The sequence below is a fragment of the Microcaecilia unicolor genome, chromosome 2, assembly GCF_901765095.1.
Source record: "Microcaecilia unicolor chromosome 2, aMicUni1.1, whole genome shotgun sequence".
NCBI classification, from domain to species: domain Eukaryota; kingdom Metazoa; phylum Chordata; class Amphibia; order Gymnophiona; family Siphonopidae; genus Microcaecilia; species Microcaecilia unicolor.
In genome coordinates this window covers 259,431,181-259,454,586 of record NC_044032.1, presented here as the reverse complement: position 1 = coordinate 259,454,586, position 23,406 = coordinate 259,431,181, and the positions used below count along the sequence as shown (strand labels likewise).

Here is a 23,406-nt window from a genome sequence, read left to right as displayed (position 1 = left end):
GTAGATTCTGTGCTATTCCAAGATCAATTGGATATTTCCCAACAAAAATTACTGAACATTTTAGTTGCTGCTGCGTTGAAACTGGTTCTTATGCATTGGAAAGATAATTCTATTCTCAATTCTACTTTTTGGTGGCATTCAATTTTACAGATTCATACATTTGAAACCTCTGTTGCAGACAAAATGGGTGAGATGTTCTACTGCTAAAATTTGGTCTCATGTGGATAATTATCTGAAATCTTATAATTTTAGGTAACTTGTTTAAGATTATTTTGATTTGCAGGTTTTTTTTTTTGTTTGAATTTTTTGTTACAGTTGATGTTATTACTTGATGTTATTGCTTGATAAATTGTTTATCTTTTTCTAAAAACAATAAAATTCTTGGACATTAAAAAAAATTAAATTGTGGAGCCTAACCACAGAGGCATGGCATAGTCACATTTTCAATATTGTAATACTAGGGCCCAGCTAAGGAACAGGTTATTTTGAGTTAGTCTTCAGTGGACCAAACTTGATTTCCTTGTGCCATCACTATCCAGCAGGTAGGATAAAGTTTTTTTTTTAAACATTTATATCACACATTATCCCAAGCAAAGTTGGGTTCAATGTAGCCTTACATTTGAAATAATAGAGTTCAGTTATATCATAGGAACAAATAGATGGATATGTCTGAAACATTCTACAAAGTTGAGATTATCATATATACCCAACTGGGCATTTAAAAGTTTGTCCTTTAATGATATCACATGTTCAGAAATCCATAGCCATTAGTATGGCAGTTATTCAAAGATTATCACATGCACACACCTGAACAGACATCCATTACATTGCAAAAGTAAACAACAACTTCTAAAGAGTATATCCAAAATTTAATTTTTATAGAATAACAGAATTCAGTTATATCATGGGAACAAATAGATGGATATGTTTGAAACATTCAACAAAGTTGAGATTAGCATATATACCCAACTGGGCATTTAAAAGTTTGTCCTTTAATGATACCACATGTTCAGAAATCATAACCGTAAGTATTGGCAGTTATTCAAAGATTATCACATGCATACACTAGAACAGGCATCCATCACATTTCAAAAGTAAACAGAGTACATCAAAATTTTAAATTTTATTTTATTATTTCTATCTTCCAAAATTCCAGACGGCATATGTACAGATCCGTATATTGCAGAAGCCGGCATGTTTGAAAATACAGTGAGATTAATAGCTACCTGTAATAAAGACGACAACTTGGATAGAGCAGCTCAAAGGTTTACTTGCTTTGAGTGTACGGGGATGACAGCTGCGCGGGGAAGGGGAAACTTAGACTGACCTAATTGGTTTCAACATTTACCTCCTTGGGCGCAACGTCTCGTGACTTACCCCAGCCCGGCCCGCAGAGCGTTGATCATAAGCATCATTGGTCCATTTTGTGTGGCATTTTTGCCATGCGCTGTATCAGAAACTGAATGAGAACCAATGACTTTGCTTATGGAGTAGGAGTACTGATGACAGCGCGCAATAGTTCCTGGGAGAGAGGAAGGAGGGAACTCAGGCTAACAGGCCGCAAAAACAAGGAAACGAATACGTCTGAGACCTTTGCCCTCGAACCTCTAGAAAGGACAACCTGCGAGAGGACGTAACAAGGGGGGGAGGGGGCGCGCCGACAGAGCCGTGACTGTCACGCGGACGTGCTGGATCTCGTGATTCGAAGTGAGCTGCTCGCACGTTCTTGGTCCCCCGTTGAAGGAGAGCAGGCAGCTAGGGGGCTTGTTTAAAATTCTTAACGCACGCACGCGCTGTGCTCTCGCGCTCCGCTCGCGAGAAGGAGGAGGAAGAGGCGCGCACGAGCCGCGGGGGAGAGGCCATGAGCGGCCCGCCGCGGCGCGACAAGGACGAGGAAGATCCTCAGCTGCCAATGCCACCAGAGGCCAAGCAGCGGCGGCTAGACGAATCCGGCCAGCGCGAGCAGCAGCTGCTGAAGGAGACGGAGGCTGCCCAGGCGCTAGCTAACATGACAGCCTGGGCGGTTGCTGCAGCGGACAAAGGGCGGGAAAGCGCCGAGAAGGAGGCGCGGAGGAGGCCCGAGCCAGACTCCAGCGCGGAGGCCTGGGAGCAGGCGCAGAAACCTCGCCTCGCTGCAGCCGAGGAAGAGCCGGACTCGACGCAGGCCGGGGCTGGGGGGCGGCAGCGGAGACGAGTCCCCGGAGGCGAGGAAACAGAGCGGGAGGAGTGCTCTATCGTGTCAGTTCAGCCCCTTCCTGGGCCTCGACGGTACCTAGATGCTCTGGAGGCCATCCAGCAGGATCTGGAGGCGGTGAATGAGCGAGCCAACCTGGCATTTCTGGGCTTGCGCAGGAAGTTTGGGCAACTCCGGCGGCCACACCTTGAACGCCGCAACCGCATCATCCAAAACATCCCGGGATTTTGGGTTACTGCTGTATCCTCCTTATTCTCGCACCTGCTTGGGCAGATTCTAAGCTAGTGCCGTGAATTTCTACATTAGTGACATTGTGCTGGTTTCTGCAGTGTGGGAGCCCTTTGCTGTATTGTGATATGAGTAATGGAATGAGATTATGTAATGGGCAAAATATTAGTCCGTGATCCCTATAGCTCATCAGTAATTACAGAGCTTTTGGGGCGGGCTAGAGATTGGCGTGTTTGTCTTCCCTTTCCACAAAAAGTCATCCCGTGCCCTTGGTGTTGAAGGCTCCAGACAGCTGCCCTCATCTCTCCCTCCCCCCCAGAAAAAAATAGCCCTGGGATGTTGAGAAGGTGAAAGTGTGCATAATGAGCTATAGTTCAGGTTTTAATCTAATCCCTTGTGAATCTGGAGGATGATCCCCAGCAGCTTGTAGTAGGGGATAGAGTGGGAAGGGTTGTTTTTAATTCTTCTGTCATCCTTAACTCAGCAGCCAGTTTCTGAATCACCCTCAGCTGTCAGCTATGATTGATGACCGCGATGAGGACACCCTGAGTTACATGACAAATCTTCAGGTAACTGAGGACTGTCAAAGGTGGTTTGGAGGCCCAGTAGAAACTGCAGCACACTTACTGTTTATTACTGTATTTGGAAACTTTCTGGGAAATCAGTAAAACCTGGATCTGATTCATTCCACTTGAAAGATGCTGATCTGCCACTTACCTAGTTTATTGCCAGATCTGATACATCTCATGTTAAAAGAGCAAGGTAAAAGCTGGATCCTCTGCATCCCCTGGAAGCTGCAGGTCTAACAGCACCTCTAATATGGAATGCTTTGGATCCAGCTATCTGGCTGTACAAAGATAGGTAAAGGTCAGATCTCCCGGAAGCTGCATGTCTGGCAGCTTCATCTAGTTCTGTTGAAATGGGTAAAAGCCAGAGCCTCTGGGTCTTTTAAGTTGATTTATGCATCAGATGTAGCAGATCCAGAGGTTCTAGCTTTTACCTATTTCCGCGTTTCCAGCCTTTTGCTAAACATACACAGACAGAACTCTTATTTTAAGGCAAGAGCTGGAAGGTCTTGCAGTCTATTTGGCAGAACAGCATGATTGTTCATGGAGCTTTCTTTGAGGCAGCATTTTTTCCCCCTATAATGTTATGTATTGTTGGCCACGTCTTAGTATACACTGCATGTGTGCACACTAGCTTGTGCCAAATAACATAAACATTGATGGCTTGATTTACTTAGGGGCTCATTTTCAAAGCACTTATACCTGGATTGGCCACTGTTGGAAACAGGATGCCGGGCTTGATAGACCTTTGGTCTGTTCCATTATGGCAGTACTTATGTACTTAAAGTTCCATAGGTGCTTTGAAAATATACCTCTATGTAACTTTGCAAGTGCTTTGAAAATATGCCTCTATGTAACTCTGTCTCTTTCCTCTTTGGCAGTGGATCCCAAACTGTTCTGTGATCCCAAGTGAGCTAACAAAATTATCCAGTGGTGTTACATTTCAATGACATTTTCCTTAGCATCCCTCTGGACCAACCCAGAATGTGACTGATGGGTTATACACGCCTTCTGGCAGGTGGAGACTAAGTAAAAACTGTGACTAGAGAGAGCCAATAAGAGCCCTTTCCAGCTAGAGAAAGATCCAGTGATCTCAGTCTCCAGCAGGTGGAAGGTGGTGAACCCTTCAGTGGAGGAGTAGCCTAGTGGTTAGTGCAGCAGACTCTGATCCTGGGGAACTGGGTTCGATTCCCACTGCAGCTCCCTGTGACTCTGGCCAAGTTACTTAACCCTCCATTGTCCCAGGCACAAATAAGTACCTGTATATAATATGTAAACCGCTTTGAATGTATTTGGAAAAACCACAGAAAGGCGGTATATAGTCCTTCCCTTTCCCCTTTCCCTTTATATTGTATTTCTTTTAGTTGGTTTAAAAAATCTCAGTTTAGTTGGAATAGTTTTTTTCTGTGCATCTGGGTTTAAAAAAAGCCTGTTATTTAGAGGCAGAGGCCCATGGGGGGGGGGGTCTCTTAGCGCCTTGGGGGGTGTCAAACTCGGTTGGCTGAGTCCCTCCGCCCATGTCCTCCCTAGTATTACTTGGAGCTGTGCTTGATTTATATATATAAAAAAAAACAAACAGGAAAGCTCAGTTCAGAAAGTCAGTTTCCTCTGTTTAGGGGAAGAGCTTTAGAGGCAGGTAGAGGCAGTCACTTAAAAAAAAATTAAAAAACGAGCTTTGAATCTTATTTGCTTCTCTCTGGCTTTAAATGAGCAGGGCTGCTGTTTTTCTCTTTGTGTGCTGGCTTACTTTTTTTTCTTTGGGCTGATTTTCTTCGCTGTTGTTTTTTGGCCAGACGCGATGCCAGAGAAGCTCCTCCGCAGTTCAGTCTGTCAGCGGCGGGGAGTTGGCATGAGCGGTGTCTGTAAATTTTGTACCGCAGTAAAGGTTTCAGCGGAGCAGGGGCTGTGAAAATGGCAGCGCTATCGGCTGAGGGGTCTGGGCGCTTCAGGTGCAGTTGGGTCAGTCTTGCTGGTGGCGCCGGTTTCGGCAGGAAGCGCTGCCATTTTGGCTTCTCAGAATGCTGCGTCCCTGCCTGCATTACCGGTTTCTATACCGGTTCTGTCTCAGGCTCCTGTTTTTTCAGCGGGTGAAGGAGTCTTCTCGTCTGAGTTTGTGGTACAAATGTACCAAGCCTTTCTTTTACACAAAGCTGCTCTGGGGGAAGCGTCAGTGAAGAGGTCTCAGGAGGGGCAATCAGTGGCTGCAAAGCGATTCAGGCAGTCTTGGGAGACAGAGGAGGATTTTTCTTCCAACCCTGACCAGGAAATGCCATCCTTGGAGGAACCAGAATGGTTTCCTGAAGGGCACTTACCTGGGGACCTCGTTCAACCAGAAGATGGAGTGGAGCCTCTTCCTGCAGGGGTGGATACTTCAGTGGTAAGAATTTTTCATAAAGATGACCCGCAGGAGATTATTTCGCAGGTTTCCACTATTTTGTGTTTTGAGGAGCAAGAGGCTCTGGTGTCAGAGTCCAGAAAAGTAGATTTGCTGGTGAAGGGAATTCGCAGGCCCAGGTAGGTCTTTTCCAATGCATCAGGATATTTGGGACATCATTCAGGCACAGTGGGAGGTGCCTGATTATGCTTTTCGTCTTGCTAGATCCATGGTCAGGCTTTAGCCTGTTCCAGATTCTGACAAAGATCTTTTGCGCCCTCCGGTAGTAGATGCGGTAGCATCCGCAATTACAAAGCAGAACTCGGCTCCCGTGGATGGCGGGGTGGCTTTGAGGTATATCCAGGATCACCATATAGAATCTTTATTGAAGAATAGTTTTGATGTTTCTGCTCTGGCAGTGCAGGCCACTGTTTGTGGGTCCTTGGTAGCAAAAGCTTGTTTTCGTTGGTCTGAAAAAGTTTTGGACTGTACTTCTGATAATCTTTCAGCGATAGATGTCGAAGTGGCAAGTTGGAAATGGGTTCGGCCTTTTTGGGGGATGCTCTTTACGATTTGCTTTGAGCTTCTAAATGTATGGCTCTCTCTGTCGTAGCCTGTCGCTCTCTTTGGCTTCATTGCTGGTCTGCTGAGGCAGCCTCTAAGTCCAAGCTTAGTAAATTTCCCTTTAGGGGTTCCTTTCTATTTGGTGGTGAGTTGGGCAAGCTGGTGTGTAGCCTTGGTGAGACTAAGGTCCTGAGGCTTCCTGAGGATCGCCCCAGGGGGTCTGGACGTGGTGGTTTTTTTTTCTGGCCGTGGTAGAGGCTGTGATTTTCGTCGGTATAAACCGGGCAAAGTAATTCCTGTTCAACGCTCCAGGTTTTTTCAGAGGACTCACTCCTTTCGGGGTGGTTGTAGAGGAGGTCAGGAAATGGGAAATTCCTTCTCATCCTCCTCCCGTCCTCAACAATGAAAGTTTGTGGGCCAGCCTCCGGTTCAGGTGGATGCATGGTTGGCGCAATTTTATGGGAGTTGGGCCCAAATTACTTCAGACCAGTGGGTCCTAGAGGTTATTTGAGATGGGTACACCTTAGAGTTTGCTCATCCTTTGTTAGACGTTTTCCTGGTATCTCCTTGCTGTTCTCGACTCAGGGCTGTCAGGGACACTCTTTGCAGACCTCGACCTTCGGGCTATTTGTCCAGTTCCTTTGGCAGAACAGCGTCAAGGGCGTTACTCCATATACTTTCTGGTGCCCAAGAAGGAGGGTTCCTTCAGGCCGATTTAGATCTCAAGGTGGTCAGTTGGTCTCAGGGTGCCCTCGTTTCGTATGAGACTTTCTGGTTGGTCATTGTGGCGGTACGACCTGGGGAGTTTCTGACGTCTCCTGACCTCACAGAAGCCTATTTGCATATCCCTATTTGAGCTGTGCATCAACGTTTCCTTCGGTTTGCGGAGCTAGGCCAGCACTTTCAGTTTTGGGCTCTTCCCTTTGGGCTCGCAACTGCTCCTTGTACGTTCACCAAGGTCATGGTTGTAGTAGCTGCAGCCGTCAGAATGGAAGGCATTTTAGTCCATCCTCACTTAGACGATTGGTTGATCAGGGTGAAGTCTTATCAGGAGAGCGTTCAGGTGATAGCTCGCGTGGTAGATTTATTGGAGTCCCTAGGTTGGGTAGTTAATGCACAGAAGAGCCGGTTTCAGCCTTCTCAGTCGTTGGAGTACCTGGAAGTTTGTTTCGACATGTTGCAGGGCCGTGTTTTTCTTCTGTTGGCTCGTGTCCTCAAACTGCAGTCTCAGATTCATCAGTTATTGCGGTCCCCGAGACCAGCGGCCAAGGATTATCTTCAAGTCCTGGGTTCCATGGCGGCGATGATAGAGGCAGTTCCCTGGGGCCAAGGCTCACATAGAACTCTGAAGAGGTCGCTTCTATCGCGGTGGTTTCGCAGACAGACTACATCAGAGATTGTCACTTCCTGCTCAGGTGAGGAGCAGCCTACAATGGTGGCTACGAGATGCCAGTCTGACCAATGGGATGGGGAGCTCACTGTTCAGGGATAGTATGCTCATGGCCTGGGTCCCCTCAAGGAGAAATCTTGCTCATCTGTTAGAGACCAAGCAGTTCACCTAGCGCTCCAGGCCTTTGTCATCTGTTGAAGGGTTGAGACAGTCCTGCATGATGTCAGACAATGCCACCACGGTAGCTTATATCGGCAAAGGGGGACAGGAGTCTACAGTTGGAGCAAGAGGCGTTGCAACTATTCCAGTGGTCAGAAGTGCTCTGGTGGTGCTGTCAGCAACTCACGTGACAGGGTTTAAAATGTTCAGGCGGACTTTCTCAGTCGAATTTTGCTGGATCCTGCAGAGTGGACTTTAAGCGACGTAGTGTTTCGGGCAGTGGTGAACTGTTGGGGGGTTTCCCAAGATGGACCTGTTTGCGTCTGCTCTCAATGCAAAACCTCCTCTCTTCTTCAGTCATCTCAAGACCCCAAGGTGCAGGGGGTAATGCGCTTCATCTCTTGTCGACTAGTCTTCTTTATTGCCTTTCCTCCATTTCCACTGATAGGGCGTCTACTTCAGAGAGTCGAGACGCACAGGGGGCTGTCTGATCTTAGTAGCGCCAGATTGGCCTCGCAGACCGTGGTACACCGATCTTCAGCAATTTCTTGTAGAGGTACTGCTCAAGCTCCCGGTCACACAAGATCTGTTGACACAGGGGCCTGTGGTTCATCTGGATCCGGGTCGATTCTGTCTATGGCCTGGCTGTTGAGCGGGCGAAACTGACAAAGGATTCTCCGCTAATGTAATTGCTACTGTGCTTCGCTCACGTCGGCGTGCCACCTCTTTGGGTTATGTTCGAACCTGGAGGATTTTTGAGGCATGGTGTGAAGAGTTCGCTATATATCCCTTTTGCGCATCTGTTCCACAAATTTTGGATTTTTTTACAGCGTGGTTTCGGCAAAGGTCTTGCTTTGGCCTCTCTTAAGGTGCAGATTGCAGCTCTGGTGTGTTTTCGAGGTTGTGTCCAACGAAGATTTTTAACTAGTCACCCAATGTGCTCCGTTTTTTGAGAGGGGTTAACCTTCGTCCTCCGTTGCGCTGTTCTTTTCCTCGCTGGGACCTTAATTTACTGCTCTCGGTTCTTACCAAGCCTCCCTTTGAGCCTTTGTCGTCTTGTACTTTGAAGGACTTGACTCTGAAGGCAGTGTTTTTAGTGGCTAGTGCGTCAGCTAGGTGAGTTCGGAGTTGCAGGCGCTTTCGTGTAGATTTTCGTTTTTGGAGTTCAGCTCGGATCGGGTAGTTTTACGACCGGTTCCTTCTTTTCTTCCCAAGGTGTTGACTCGTTTTCATTTAACTCAACTGGTGGTGTTGCCTGTACTAGGTTCTTTCTCTGGGTCGGAGGAGCAGTGTCGCTTGAAGCGTTTGGATGTCAAACGGGTTCTGAAGCATTATGTCAAGTCTACAGAGGTGATTCGTTGGTCCGATTGTTTATTCTCATCAGAGGTTCACGCAAAGGGCTTATGGCTTCTTAGCCTACTATTTCCTATTGGCTTAAAGAAATGATTGCCTCAGCTTACCTTCGTTCCGGGAAGCCTATTCCGGAAGGGGTGAAGGCCCAGTACGAGAGGTCAGGCATCTTCTTGGGCAGAGTATTGTCTGGTGTCTCCAGAGAACATTTTTAGGGTGGCGATTTGGTCTTCTTTGCTTTCATTTTCTAAGCATTATCGATTGGATGTCCTGAGTTGTCAGCAAGTGATTTTTGGGGCACACGTCTTGACGGCGAGGCTGCTGGGGTCCCTTCCATAATCTTACTGCTTTGTTACCTCCCATCTCACTTCGCTTTCCTTTAGTCCCTCTGGACCGGCCCAGATCCCTTTAGGTATTCTGTGTCTTCAAGTGTTAAGTGATGATTCTTTTTTTGGAGCTGTGTTGCTGGTTTGTGGTTCAATTTAAAAAAAAAAAAAAAACAGAAAAAAGTTCTTTGGATCAGTATGTATCCTTTTGTGCATGATATGCAGGGGCATGTCATTGGACATATGTTGGAGGCACACACCCTGTGTTGGCAGTGTGCCGGTGGCTGCTCAGGCTTTCGGATGCACAGACCATTTACTTATGTTTTGGCTTATTTTTGCTTTGGTACTTTTTATTACTGAATCTTTCTCTAGCTGGCAAGGGCTCTCATTTGCTCACTCTAGTCAGTTTTTTTCTCAGTCTCCACCTGCTGGAAGGTGTGCACAACCCATCAGTCACATTCTGGGCTGGTCCGGAGGGATTAAAGGAAAGCAAATTAGCAGGTAAGGCCTATTCTCCGAGGACAAGCAGGCTGCTTACTCTCACATGTGGGGTCAACGTCCGCGTTGGCCCGGGAATCGGCATTTTGCAATAGCAAAAATGTAAAAAAAAGTTTTGCCAGAGTCTTCTGGCGTGCGTGCGTGTACCTCAGTTTTTCTTTCTTTGTGACGAGGTGTGGCAGGTTCCTCCTGTGCTCTTCATTGAGGCCCGGGAAGTCGTCTTGTTTCACGAGTTTTTTTTTCGCTTTAAAAATAAAAAAAAAGTTTTACCCTTAGTTTTCGTCTTAGTTCCTTTTTCTTTTTTTCGGCGCAACTGGCCTTCTTCCATTTTTTTGTGTGCCCTTTTTGGCACAATCGCGTCTTTTGATTTCTCCGAGGCTGTTTTTTCTTCCATGTCATCGAAGACACTCAGCGACTTCAAACATACTTGGTGCAACCGGACCATCTCAGGTATCGATAACCCATTCCTGGTGTAGCCAGTGCCTTGGGCCTGACCACAGCCCAGCTACTTGTAGTCTGTGTCTTTTGTATGAAGAAATGGACCCATGTGGCTCGAGAAGCCCTGCGAGAGAAACGTTTTGGGCCTTAGTCTGGTCCTTCGATGTCAGCATCGACATAGGTACCAAGGCTGTTGGCGTCGACATCGCGGGAGGCATTGATGTCAGGCGCAGAGGTAATGGCTGCTGAGAGACCAAGGCGTCGAGTGGGTCTCCACCTGTCTCGAGGCCTACTGCTATGCAGGCCCCCGGGACCAGCCGTCGTCGGATCCGGCCCCAAGGAGACGTGAGGATTTTCATGTCATCCTTATCGGTACCGAGGAGTCTCGATGATGGGCATTGAGTGAAGGCGAAGAAGCACCGTCATCAGTCTCCTTCTATACATGGTGCTGGGAGCTCCGGAGCGTTGAGGGATTCGGCACACGAGAAGCGTCTGCGCCGAGAGGACAGCTCCTCCTCTATATAGGAGGTGCCGATGATTCGGTCTCCTAGTAGTCCGATACCTGCTCCTGAACCTCAGCAGATTCTGCCACCGGCTGTTCCACCAACCCCGCAGCCTTATCCGATGGCTGCTCTCGACGAGCGCACCCGGTCACTGCTTCTAGAGCTTCTGGAAGGACTGCTGCGTCGGTCTGCTGCAGTGTCGGAGGTGCTTGCACCTTCCGTACAGTCTGCTGCAGTGGTGTCTGGCCCTTCACCTGCGGTGAGGTCAAGCAGCACTGGTATAAGCTGACTCCCCTTCGACGTCGGTGGAAGAAGCTTCGCTGCAGTCTATGCGGACGTCGGCTTCTCGACATTGCCATCAAGGATGTCGATCCTCAGCATCGAGGCAGGCTCGGAGTTCCCAGAGATACTGAAGAGGAGCGTTTGTGGGAGTCAGAGGGAGATCCCAGATACTTTTCTTCTGATATGGGATTCCCTCTGAACTGTCTCCTCCTGAGAGTCTTTCCTTTACATCTTTTGTCCGGGAAATGGCTACAGCTATTCCATTCCCTATGGAGGCTGAGGATGAACCCAGGGCTGAGATGCTCGATGTCCTGGACTATCCTCCACCTAAGGAAGCAGTGACTGCTCCTCTATGTAAGGTACTGAAGGAAGTCCTTATGCGGAACTGGTTGTTCCCTCTGTCTGGCCCCGTGATCCCGAAGAAAGCTTTCCCAGTATCGGATCCACAGTGAACCTGGACTTTATGAGGTCTCAGTTACCCCACAATTCCATGGTGGTGGATGCCGCCCTCAAAAGAGCCAAGAGTACTAGAGACTATGCCTCGGTGCCCCCAGACAGAGAAGCTAGGACCTTGGATTCTTTTGGGAGGAAGACGTATCAGGCTGTTATGCTCGCTGCCCGAATCCAGTCTTACCAGCTCTTCACGAGCGTCCACTTGCAGAACTCGGTGAGGCAGCTGTCTAGCTTGGTTGATGCCCTCCCTCCGCAGCAGGCCGAGCCTTTTCGCCAGGTGGTCAGGCAGCAGAGGGCGTGTCGTAAATTCGTGGCCAGGGGCGCTTATGACTCTTTTGATGTTGCATCCAGAATCGCTGTTCAAGGTATAGTGATGCGCAGGCTCTCATGGCTGCGTGTCTCTGACCTGGATCATTCGGTCCAGCAGCAGATGGTGGATGTATCTTGCTGGGGGGGGGGGGGGGGGGGACAACCTTTTTGGTGAAAAAGTAAAGGATCTTGTTGACCAGATCAAGAAGCATAATGATGCTATGGATTCTCTCTCCCGCCGGGGTGCCTTCTGCTACAACCTCCTCATCTAGGAGGTTTTGGGGGGGGGGAAGAAAAGTGCTCCCTATTCCTATGCTAGGCGTAGGTACACTCCGGCTTCTCGGTAGCCTAGTCAGGCTCAGCCCCAGCGTGCTCATTCTCGTCAACAGCCTGCGCCTAAGGCCCTTGCTGCTCCCCAGCAAAAGCAAGGGACGGGCTTTTGACTGGCTCCAGCTCAGCATATCCGCTGTAAAAGTGTCTGTACTGGGCATCTTGCCGATTGTTTTTTCACCAGAGGTGTCCTCTTAGAACCTCCGACCGATGGGTTCTTCAAATAGTCGCTTAGGGTACACCCTCAATGTGGAATCCAAACCTCCAAATTGCCCACTGGGAGCTCATTTTTACAGCTCCCAGCACAAGCAGGTACTTGCAGAGGAACTCTCCGCCCTTCTAAAGGCCCATGCGGTCGAACCCGTTCCACCAGGGGAAGAAGGGCTGGGATTCTATTCCAGGTACTTCCTTGTTCAAAATAACAGGGGGGAATGCGTCCCCTCCTAGACCTAAGGGCCCTGAACAGATTCCTAGTCTGAGAAAAGTTCAGGATGGTTTTCCTAGGCACCATTCTTCCCATGATTCAAGAGAACCATTGGCTGTGCTCTCTGGACTTAAAGGATGCTTACACTCTCACATCCAAATACTTCCAGCTCACAGGAATTATCTTCAGTTTCGGCTGGGAACACAGCATTTTCAGTACTGTGTACTTCTTCCCTTTGGCCTAGCGTCTGCACCCAGAGTGTTTACAAAGTGTCTGGCTGTAGTCGCATTTTTGCTACACAGACTGTTTCCTTATCTCGACGATTGGCTGGTGAAGAGCACCTCGAAGGAAGATGCTCTGGAGTCCATGCGAATGACTATTCAGGTGCTAGAGCTACTGGGGTTCGTAATAAATTACCCTAAGTCCCATCTCACTCCTGGCCAAAAATTGGAATTCATTGGAGCGCTGCTGGACTATCTTCCCAAGACAAGTTTGAACGTCTCAGCAGATCACAGCTCAGCAGATGTTGAGGCTTCTGGGCCACATGGCCTCTACAGTTCATGTAACTCCCATGGCACGTCTACATATGAGATCAGCTCAGTGGACCCTGGCTTCCCAGTGGTATCAAGCTGCGATTTTCGAAAGTCTCTTCAGTGGTGGACAGTCCGGTCCAATTTGACCATGGGACGACCATTCCAAATTCCTCAGCCACAAAAAGTGCTGACGACAGATGCATCGTTTCTGGGGTGGGGAGCTCATGTAGATGGACCACACTCAAGGAGCCTGGTCCTTCCGGGAAACAGGTCTTCAGATCAATCTCCTGGAATTAACGAGCGATCTGGAACGCTGTAAAGGCTTTCAGAGATCGGCTGTCCAACCAAATCATCTTGATTCAAACAGGTTATAATGTATTACACCAACAAGCAGGAGGGCACCGGATCTCGCCCTCTGTGTCAGGAAACTTCAGATGTGGCTTTGGGTATGCCATCAGGGTATGTTTCTCCAGGCCACTTATCTGGCAGGTGTAAACAACAGTCTGGCTGACAGGCTGAGCAGGGTAATACAACCTCACGAGTGGTCACTGAACATGGGCGTAGCCCGCAAGATCTTCTGAGCGTTAGGCACCCCCTCAGTGGATCTTTTTGCCACTCAAATCAATCACAAGGTCCCTCAGTTCTGTTCCAGATTTCAGGCCCACGACAGACTAGCGTCAGATGCTTTTCTCCTGCATTGGGGAACAGGCCTTCTGTATTTGTATCCTCCCATATCCTTAGTAGGGAAGACTTGGCAGAAACTCAAGCAAGACCGCGGAACCATGATCCTGATTGCACCCATCTGGGTGCATCAGATTTGGTTACCTCTTCTTCTGGAGTTGTCCTCTGAGGAATCATGGAGATTGGAGTGTTTTCTAACTCTCATCACTCAGAATGAGGGGTCGCTTCTTCATCCCAACCTCCAGTCCCTGGCTCTCACAGCCTGGATGTTGAGAGTTTAGAATTTGTCTCCTTGGGTCTTTCAGAGGGTGTCTCCCGAGTCTTGCTTGCATCCAGGTAAGATTCCACGAAGAGGTGTTACTCTTTCAAATGGAGGAGGTTTGCCATCTGGTGTGACAGCAAACATCTCTCTTGTCCTACACAGACTCTGCTTGAATACCTTCTACACTTGTCAGAGTCTGGTGTCAAGACCAACTCTGTAAGGGTTCACCTCAGTGCAATTAGTGCTTATCGGTGTGTAGAGGGTAAGCCGATCTCTGGACAGCCTTTAGTTCGCTTCAAGAGAGGTTTGCTTTTGTCAAAGCCCCCTGTCAGACTTCCACCAGTGTCATGGGATCTCAGCGTCGTTCTCACCCAGCTGATGAAAGCTCCTTTTGAGCCACTGAATTCTTGCCATCTGAAGTACTTGACCTGGAAGGTGATTTTCTTGGTGGCTGTTACTTCAGCTCGTAGGGTTAGTGAGCTTCAAGCCTTAGTTGTGGATGCACCTTATACTAAGTTTCATCACAACAGAGTAGACCTTTGCACGCATCCTAAGTTCCTGCCGAAGGTGGTTTCGGAGTTCCATCTGAACCAGTCAATTGTCTTGCCAACATTTGTTCCCCGACCTCATGCCCACTCTGGCGAAAGCAGCTTGCACACCTTGGACTGCAAGAGAGCATTGGCCTTTTACGTGGCGTGGACGAAGCCCTTCAGACAGTCTGCTCGGTTGTTTCTTTCAATCCCAACAGGAGGGGAGTCACCATCAGAAAATGCACAATCTCAAATTGGCTAGCAGATTGCATATCCTTCACTTATGCTCAAGCTGGGCTGACTCTGGAGGGCCATGTCACGGCTCATAATGTAAGAGCCATGGCAGCGTCGGTGGCTCACTTGAAGTCAGCCTCCATTGAAGAGATTTGCAAGGCTGCAATGTGGTCATCAGTCCACACATTCACATCTCACTACTGCCTTCAGCAGGATACCCGACGCAACAGTTGGTTTGGGCAGTCAGTGCTGCAGAATCCAACTCCACCCCAACCCCCCCAGGCCCGTTTTATTCTGTTCCAGGCTGCACTCTCAGCTATCTGTATATAGTTTCAGGTCAATCTTCATTATGTCCTTGCCGTTGCGAGGCCCAATTGACCATTGTTCATTGTTTTGAGTGAGCCTGGATGCTAGGGATACCCCACATGTGAGAATAAGCAGCCTGCCTGTCCTCGGAGAAAGCGAAGATACTTACCTGTAGCCAGTATTCTCCGAGGACAGCAGGCTGATTATTCTCACAAACCCTCCCATCTCCCCTTTGGAGTTGTCATTTGTTATTTCTTATACTGTTTGATTTAACTGAGGTACGCGCTTGCGCGGCGGGCACATGTGCAACAGAAGACTAGCAAACTTTTTTGAAATTTTTGCTGTTGCAAAATTCCGATTCCCGGGCTGACATGGACGTCAACCCCACATCTTAGAATAATCATACTGCTGGCCTCTGAGAATACCTGCTATGGGTAAGTATTTTCACTGTTTCTCCTTAGGTCAAGCACACAGCCACAGGACCAGTCCTTGAGGTGTTCAGCAAGGTGAAAGAGAGAAATAAACCATACTAACCAAAGAACATCTGGGTTAGAAAACTGCAATAGGCTAGTCAGCTTTCTAGATTGGCTTGATGTTGATCTGAAAGTTGGGAATTGAGATGATTTCTCAGTTTCTTCCCCTCTCCAGCTAACAGTAGGTGGTGGAGATGCTGTTTGAGTATCTCAGATAAAGTTAAATATGGTTTATGGCTTTGAGGTCATGGCAAGATGGTGTACAAACTAACTTAGTGAAAAAATGTCACTAAAATCAAACATTCAGTGAGAGAAATTTAGCATTCAACCAGATAGGTAGGGAGTGAATACTTTAGCCAACAGTGATGCCTCCAATACTCTCACCAAAGGTCTCAAAATGTATGGGGATTTTAGTGCGACCTTTAACTTTGTGAAGGAGAGTTCTAATCGGAGGGGAACTAGGAGTGAATTTCAAAGAGAGGGTGCCATACGTCTGAGTTACTACATCATACTACTAGTTTAAAAAAATAATTTTTGTAGATTTGTCACCATTTTGGAGAAGGGTACGTGTCTGTGGTCATGTGAATTTTCAAGTGCTAAAATGAAATTAGATAATCTAAAAGTGGGAAGCACTGGGGTTGGGATATGCTTGGTAAATACAACCCTATCAGATTTTTCTGGTTCAGATGACGCAACAGATGTTCAACTTGTGGGGGCTGTGTACTAAAGAATTTCTTGCACTGTAGTGTATATCAGTGCTGAGCTCTTTTCTGAGAAAGTGCTGAGAGCAGAAGAAGCCTCTGGGTGAGTGTGCATTACTTTTTCTTGGCGTTTCGGTGACAGTGCTTGGGATGGGTGAGAATTTTTCGGTTTATTAATAAAACTGTTTTTATTTAAAAAAGCAAAAAATATTAGCTTGTTCAGAGTCTACTATTTTGTCATAGTTTAACATTAGTTGTTACAGCTCTAGATCATTAAAAGGTAGTTATTTGATTGGAGAAACTTAATTCTTTTCCCACCCATTCAGGCTGTGACAGAACAATGTGTTTTAAACCTGTAAAATTGCCTTTATTAAATCTTGAAGTACATTTCTCTAGTTTGGCCAGCAGGTGGTGCATGTTTATGTTAAAGCTGTTATAGAAAAGTGAATGTCCTCTTTTAGTTTCACTTAGTGACGAAGTGAATCTATAGTTCTGTGAGCAGTATATTTTTAAAACTTGACTGGGCTCTGATTGGTCTGGAGTTTGAAATTACCCAGCAGTTGTTGCTGGCTGTTGCTTCAGTCTTAGCCCAGGAGAAAAGAGAGGCTGATCTCTTTGCTGAGGCTCGGTGAATTATATGTCTTGATCTTCCCAGGTACTGTTTAGACAGTATGCAAATGTTTAGTTATAATTGATCCATATTTCAGTTACCTGTTACTGTTTCCTAATTACACTTTGTTCCACCGTTCAATTTTTAAGACAATAAACAATATTTCCTTAGCATCCCTCCGGACCGGCCCAGGATTGGACTGATGGTTGTGCACGCCTACCAGCAGGTTGGAGACTGAGAAAAAAAAACTCTGACTCTAGCGAGCCAATAGGAGCCCTGGTCATGTGACCCTAGCCTCAGTATTTTCTCAGTCTCCCAGCAGGTAGGAGTGAGCCCATTAGTCTCTCTTTATTGTCTTTCAGCTTGTTCTTTATTGTTGGCTTTATTCTGCTTTTATTCTGTGCCACAGGAATTCTTTGAGGCTTGTTAGGTGTTCTTTTCAGCTTGGTTGACTTTCAGCCTCAGGGGTGAAAACACGGGTGTCCCGGATCCCTCCCCACTTGTTCCGCCCCACCTCCCTTATTATTTAATTCAATTTCTAAGGGAAGGGTTGCCCTTTGATTAGCAAGGGGATTTTACCTTTGGGAGAGGCAGCCAGATGTGAAAAGAAGCTAAATTTGTTTTACTGCCACGGACCTCTTAAGTCCCCATTGATTAAACGAGCAGGCAGCTCTGTTACTGTCAAGTGTGTGTGGTGTGGCTGGTTAGCGTTTCCACAGCAGGGAAACATAAAAAGATTTCTTTACCTGGTCTGGCTCCCATCACTGTTTGTTTTCGGGCTTCGGAAGTCCGTAAGGTCGATTTCTTGATTAAAGGCTCTAGGTCTGCTTCCAAGACCTTTCCTATGCACCAGGATATTTGGGATGTTATTAAAGCGCAATGGGAGTCCCCAGATGCGGTTTTCCGGCAGTCCAGATCTATGTCTCGTCTCTATCCGGTTCCTGAAGCGGATAAGTCTTTGCTTAAGGTGCCGGTCGTGGATGCCGTGGTGTCGGCGGTGACTAAGCGTAATACGGTCCCCATAGATGGCGGAACAGCTCTTCGGGATGTTCAGGACAGACGTCTGGATTCTCTGCTCAAGAATAGTTTTGATGTTTCTTCCTTGGCAGTACAGGCTGCCATTTGTGGTTCCTTAGTGGCTAGGGCCTGTTTTAGGTGGGCAGAGAGAGTTCTGGACAGGACTTCGGATGATCTTCAAGCTATTGATCTAGAGGTGGCTAGGATTGAAACGGGAGCGGCGTTTCTGGCTGATGCCTTGTATGATTTGTTGCGAGCATCTTCTAAGTCTTTGGCTTTGGGAGTCGCTGCTCGCCGATCGCTGTGGTTGAAAGGTTGGTCGGCGGATGCGGCCTCCAAATCCAAATTGAGCAAGTTTCCATTTAAAGGTTCCTTTTTGTTTGGGGAAGAATTGGATAAGTTGGTTAATTCCTTAGGAGATGCTAAAGTTCCTCGATTGCCGCAAGATAGACCCCGCCTGTCCGGTCGAGGTTCCTTCTCTGGTAGAGGTTCAGGTAGAGGTTTACGTAGGTTTCAGACTGGCCGGGGTTTTCAACCTCACAAATCTCGGTTCTACAATAGGACACAGTCCTTTCGGGGTACTCGCAGAGGAGCGAGTTTCTCCTCTCCAGGTTTTAGATCCCAGACTCGTCCTTCCCAATGAAGGGGCGAGGGCCTCTCCTCTGGTGCCTGTTGGCGCTCGTCTTTCTCAGTTCTATCAGAGGTGGGCCCACATAACTTCAGATCAGTGGGTCTTGGAAGTTATACGAGACGGTTATGCCTTAGAGTTCGCAAGGCCTATTGCAGACGCCTTTCTGGAGTCTCCCTGTCGTTCTCCTCTCAAGGTGAGGGCGGTTCGGGATACTCTACAGAGGCTGTTAGATCTTCACGCTATCTGTCCAGTCCCTCCTTCCGAGTACAGGCAAGGCCGGTATTCCATTTATTTTGTAGTTCCCAAGAAGGAAGACTCTTTTCGCCCTATATTGGACCTCAAGCCTGTCAATCGCGCTCTCAGAGTCACAAGTTTTCGTATGGAGACCCTGCGATCAGTCATAGTCGCAGTGCGCCAGGGAGAGTATTTGACAGCCTTGGATCTCACAGAGGCTTATTTGCATATTCCCATTCGTCCGGCTCACCACAAGTTCTTGCGCTTTGCAATTCTAGGGCAGCATTACCAGTTTCGCGCTCTGTCCTTCGGTCTGGCGACGGCTCCCCGCACTTTCACCAAAGTTATGGTCGTGGTGGCTGCGGCCCTCAGGAAAGAAGGAATTCTTGTTCATCCATATCTAGACGACTGGTTAATCAGAGCAAAGTCTTATCAAGAGAGTTGTCGTGTCACAGAACGAGTGATGCAGTTCTTGCAGTCTCTAGGTTGGATAGTAAATGTGTCAAAGAGTCGGTTGGTTCCTTCTCAATCTCTGCAGTATTTGGGCGTCACATTCGACACGACACAAGGCCGAGTCTTTCTACCGCAGGCCAGGATTCTAAAACTCCAGTCTCAGATTCGGGTTTTTCTTCAACAGCAGCGTCCGTGTGCTCGAGATTATCTTCAGATTCTCGGATCCATGGCAGCCACCATAGAAGTAGTACCCTGGGCCAGACTCCATATGAGGCCTCTTCAGTGGTCTCTTCTATCTCGTTGGTCCGCTCAGAGGGAGTCACTATGGAGGCGTCTGCCTCTCCGCAACAGAGAGCGCAGCTCGCTGTTTTGGTGGCTGCGGATGAAGAATCTCACAGTAGGCATGCCTTTGGAATCTCCTCGCTGGATACCGTTAACAACAGATGCCAGTCTCCGAGGCTGGGGAACGCATTGCCTGGGGCAGTGGGCCCAGGGTCTTTGGTCTCAAATGAATGCAGTTCAATCAATCAATTTGTTGGAGACCAGAGCGATCCGGTTGGCTCTGCAGCACTTCAGGGCTCTACTAATAGGCAAAGCGGTCAGAGTTCTTTCGGACAATGCCTCGGCAGTGGCCTATGTCAACCGTCAGGGGGGAACGAAATGTCGTCTCTTGTGTCGGGAGGCGGAGAGTCTCCTCGCCTGGGCGGAGATTCACCTCTCGGCCATTTCAGCATCGCATGTGGCCGGAGTGGAAAACGTTCAAGCCGACTTTCTCAGTCGCCACACTCTCGATCCCGGGGAGTGGTCTCTCAGCGATCAGGCGTTTCGGTTGATAGTGGAGCGCTGGGGCACTCCAGTTCTAGATCTGTTTGCATCCAGTCTCAACACGAAAGTCCCTCGTTTCTTCAGTCGTCGAAAGGATGTAAGAGCGGCAGGGGTAGACGCTCTCTTGCAACAGTGGCCCTCCGACCTTCTTTACGCGTTCCCTCCGTGGCAGCTAATAGGCCGTCTCCTACAGATGATCGAGGATCACGGAAGACCGGTAATTTTGGTAGCACCGGATTGGCCGCGGCGTCCTTGGTACGCGGATCTACAGCGTCTATTGGTGGCGCCTCCTCTTCGGCTACCAGTTCACAGGACTTTGCTGGTTCAAGGGCCAGTTCCACATCCAGATCCGGGTCGATTTTGTCTTACGGCTTGGCTCTTGAACGAGCCCGTTTAGCTAAACGGGGTTTTTCAGGACCGGTGATTTCCACCATGCTTAGGTCTCGTCGGCGTTCCACTTTGCTAAACTATATTCGTACTTGGAGAATTTTTGAGGCCTGGTGTGCAGAGGCTGATATCCTTCCGTTTCGAGCATCTGTGCCTCAGATGTTGGATTTTCTACAGCGAGGGTTGGATAAAGGGCTGTCTCTTTCTTCTCTTAAGGTGCAAGCAGCTGCTCTTTCCTGCTTTAGAGGTCGGATTCGGGGTAAATCTTTCTCCAGTCTTCCTGAGGTGGCCCGTTTCTTAAAGGGAGTCAGCCTTCTTCGTCCTCCGGTAAGATCAGTCTTTCCATCTTGGGATCTTAATCTGGTTCTTTCGACTCTCACGAAACCACCTTTTGAGCCTTTGCAAGCATGTTCTTTGAAGGATCTGACGCTTAAGACAGAGTTTTTGGTGGCTATTGCGTTGGCTCGGAGAGTCTCAGAGTTGCAAGCTTTTTCATGCAGATCTCCTTTTCTGCAATTTTCCAAGGAGCGAGTGGTTATTCGTCCGGTTCCCTCCTTTTTGCCTAAAGTGGTATCTCGTTTTCATCTGTCCCAGTCAGTGTTTCTTCCTGTTCTGGGATCGGCCTCAGGGACGCAGGAACAGCGACAGTTACATACTCTGGATGTTAAAAGAGTGCTTAAGCGGTATCTCGCAGTTACTGAAGATTTTCGGCGCACGGACCGTCTTTTTCTACTGTTGGCTGGTTACCGTAAGGGGTTGGCGGCTTCTAAGCCCAGATTGTCTAGGTGGATCAAGGAGATGATAGGGTCAGCCTACCTTTTGGCAGGTAAAGCTCTCTGTTAAAGCTCATTCAACTAGAGGGCAAGCTGCGTCCTGGGCCGAGTGTTCATTAGTTCCACCAGCGGAGATTTGTAAGGCAGCAACTTGGTCCTCTCTCCATTCGTTTTCTAAGCATTACAGGCTTGATGTGCAGTGTCGGCAGGAGGCGATTTTTGCGTCGCGAGTGATTTCAGCGGGTCTGTTGGGGTCCCTCCCATAGGACTACTGCTTTGTTACGTCCCATCAGTCCAATCCTGGGCCGGTCCGGAGGGATGCTAAGGAAGGAGAAATTAGACCTTACCTGCTAATTTGCTTTCCTTTAATCCCTCCGGACCGGCCCAGGTCCCTCCCGTGTTCTATCTTTCTGTCTAAGTTTCTATGTTCAATTGTTGGTTGCAGAGCTGTTTTGTTTGCAAGTTTAAAAAAAAAAAAAAAAAAGATGATGGATTTTCTATGTAGGCCATACCGCTGCTCTGGTTAGAGTACGTGGTGAGCCACAATGATTGGGCCATACCGATGCTCTGGTTAGGGTATTCGGTGAGCCACTGTGATAAGGCCATACCGCTGCTCTGGTTAGAGTACGTGGTGAGCCACAATGATTGTGCCATACCGATTCTCTGGTTAGGGTTTTCGGTGAGCCATTGTGATAAGGCCATACCGCTGCTCTGGTTAGAGTATGTGGTGAGCCAGGATAGTCTGGCCATACCGATGCTCTGGTTAGGGTACTCGGTGAGCCATTATAATAAGGCCATACCGTTTCTCTGGGAAGAGTTGTCGGTGAGCCTTTGTTAGAGCACGTCCTTACTAGTGCTTTCTGGCTGCTTGAATTCCTTGAGGCACAGACTGTTTGTTCTTTCTGCTTTGTTATTAAAATACTGAGGCTAGGGTCACATGACCAGGGCTCCTATTGGCTCGCTAGAGTCAGAGTTTTTTTTTCTCAGTCTCCAACCTGCTGGTAGGCGTGCACAACCATCAGTCCAATCCTGGGCCGGTCCGGAGGGATTAAAGGAAAGCAAATTAGCAGGTAAGGTCTAATTTCTCCTTAGTTTATTGCCTCTCTGTCTGGACTGATAAAGAATCCTGGTGGTTTGTGTGTTGGTTCTGTGAGTGCTTTATGGGAACTATGGAACTACTGGGAGTGTGACCCCCGTAACGTAGAAATCACTGGAGATAATTTGAGAGCAGGAGACTTGTCCAGAGGCAGTTGTGCTAGTGTGGAGCACAAGTGGCAGGTGCAAGCTGATGTGAGCTGTGCTGAGGTTAGACTCTCTAAGTGGCCGCGAGGTAACACTAGGTGTTTAGTGACACTGGCACATCTTAATTTATAGTCAGTTATCCCAGTTAGGAGGACAAGAAGAAAATTTGTCAACCTCAGGGTATTTTCATCAGCAGATGATTGATTCATCATAAACAACAAATTTGCAGTTCAGTAGGAAGCAAACACAAAGGCATGAAATATGCAAAAAAAAAAATCTTTAAGGCCCTTTATATTAGTTTAGGGAAACCTACTCTCTTAGCAACTTTAAATAACTGAATAACTTACCAATGCTAAGAAGATCATGCACTTGGTGCAGAGTGCTCCAGGTTCTCAGAGAATCTGATCCCTAGAAACTAGAGTAGTAGATTTAGTGGAGCTTAGGCAGTCGATTATATAGAGGAGACCTACAGGGGCCAAGTTGAGAATTTCCACCTCCAGTCTGGCAATCTCTGCTGCATTGGATGGAGAGAGATCACTTGAAAGAAGAGCATCACCTTGGTGAGGAAGGAAATGATCTGTAGCAAAGACCGTTCTTCAGAGGATGTGATATCTTCTCGCACCTAGGATGTATCTCCATGAGCTTCAGCCTGGGAAGGAAGGATTAAGACAGGCCTTGACAAATCCTTTCAATCTAGGAGCCAAGGTCCAAAACCTCTCTTCCTTCTCCAACACCCCCCTCTCCCAGTGTCCTGACCCATGCTCAACAGCAGGAGGGGCATCCTCTCAGGTTTGCTGCCACTCCTTTGGGGCCTAATTCACTAACTCTATTTTCCCATTGTTTCCAAAGGAAAAGAAAACTTAGTAAATTAGTCTCTTAATGCACCACTGAACTATGCTGTCAGAAGCCAGCAGTCCCCCTTCCTCAAGCGCACTTTCAGCAGCACACCAAGGCCTTCTAACAGCTGTGCCATAGATGATTTACTTATCTGCTATAGTACAGGGTTTCCATGAGTCCTCCCCCCATCTCTTCTCTCATCCCCATCCTTCATTCTTTTATCCATCCCATCCCGTCCACTCTGTCTCTTCTTCTTAGCTCTCAATCCTTGTGTTTATTCCTCTCATTT

General features: G+C 47.9%; 1 protein-coding gene across 1 annotated transcript in view; it reads left to right on the top strand.

The window, feature by feature from the left end:
* The first annotated feature begins 1,400 nt into the window (after positions 1–1,400).
* The window catches only part of LOC115463480 (protein SET-like), a 65,573-nt gene continuing 43,567 nt past the window's right edge, over positions 1,401–23,406 (top strand). Inside the window, exons 1-2 of the mRNA XM_030194020.1 lie at positions 1,401–2,434; positions 2,914–2,991. Of these exons, the coding sequence (XP_030049880.1) occupies positions 1,862–2,434; positions 2,914–2,991 (651 nt within the window). The 5' untranslated portion in view covers positions 1,401–1,861. The remainder of the gene's footprint in view (positions 2,435–2,913; positions 2,992–23,406) is intronic.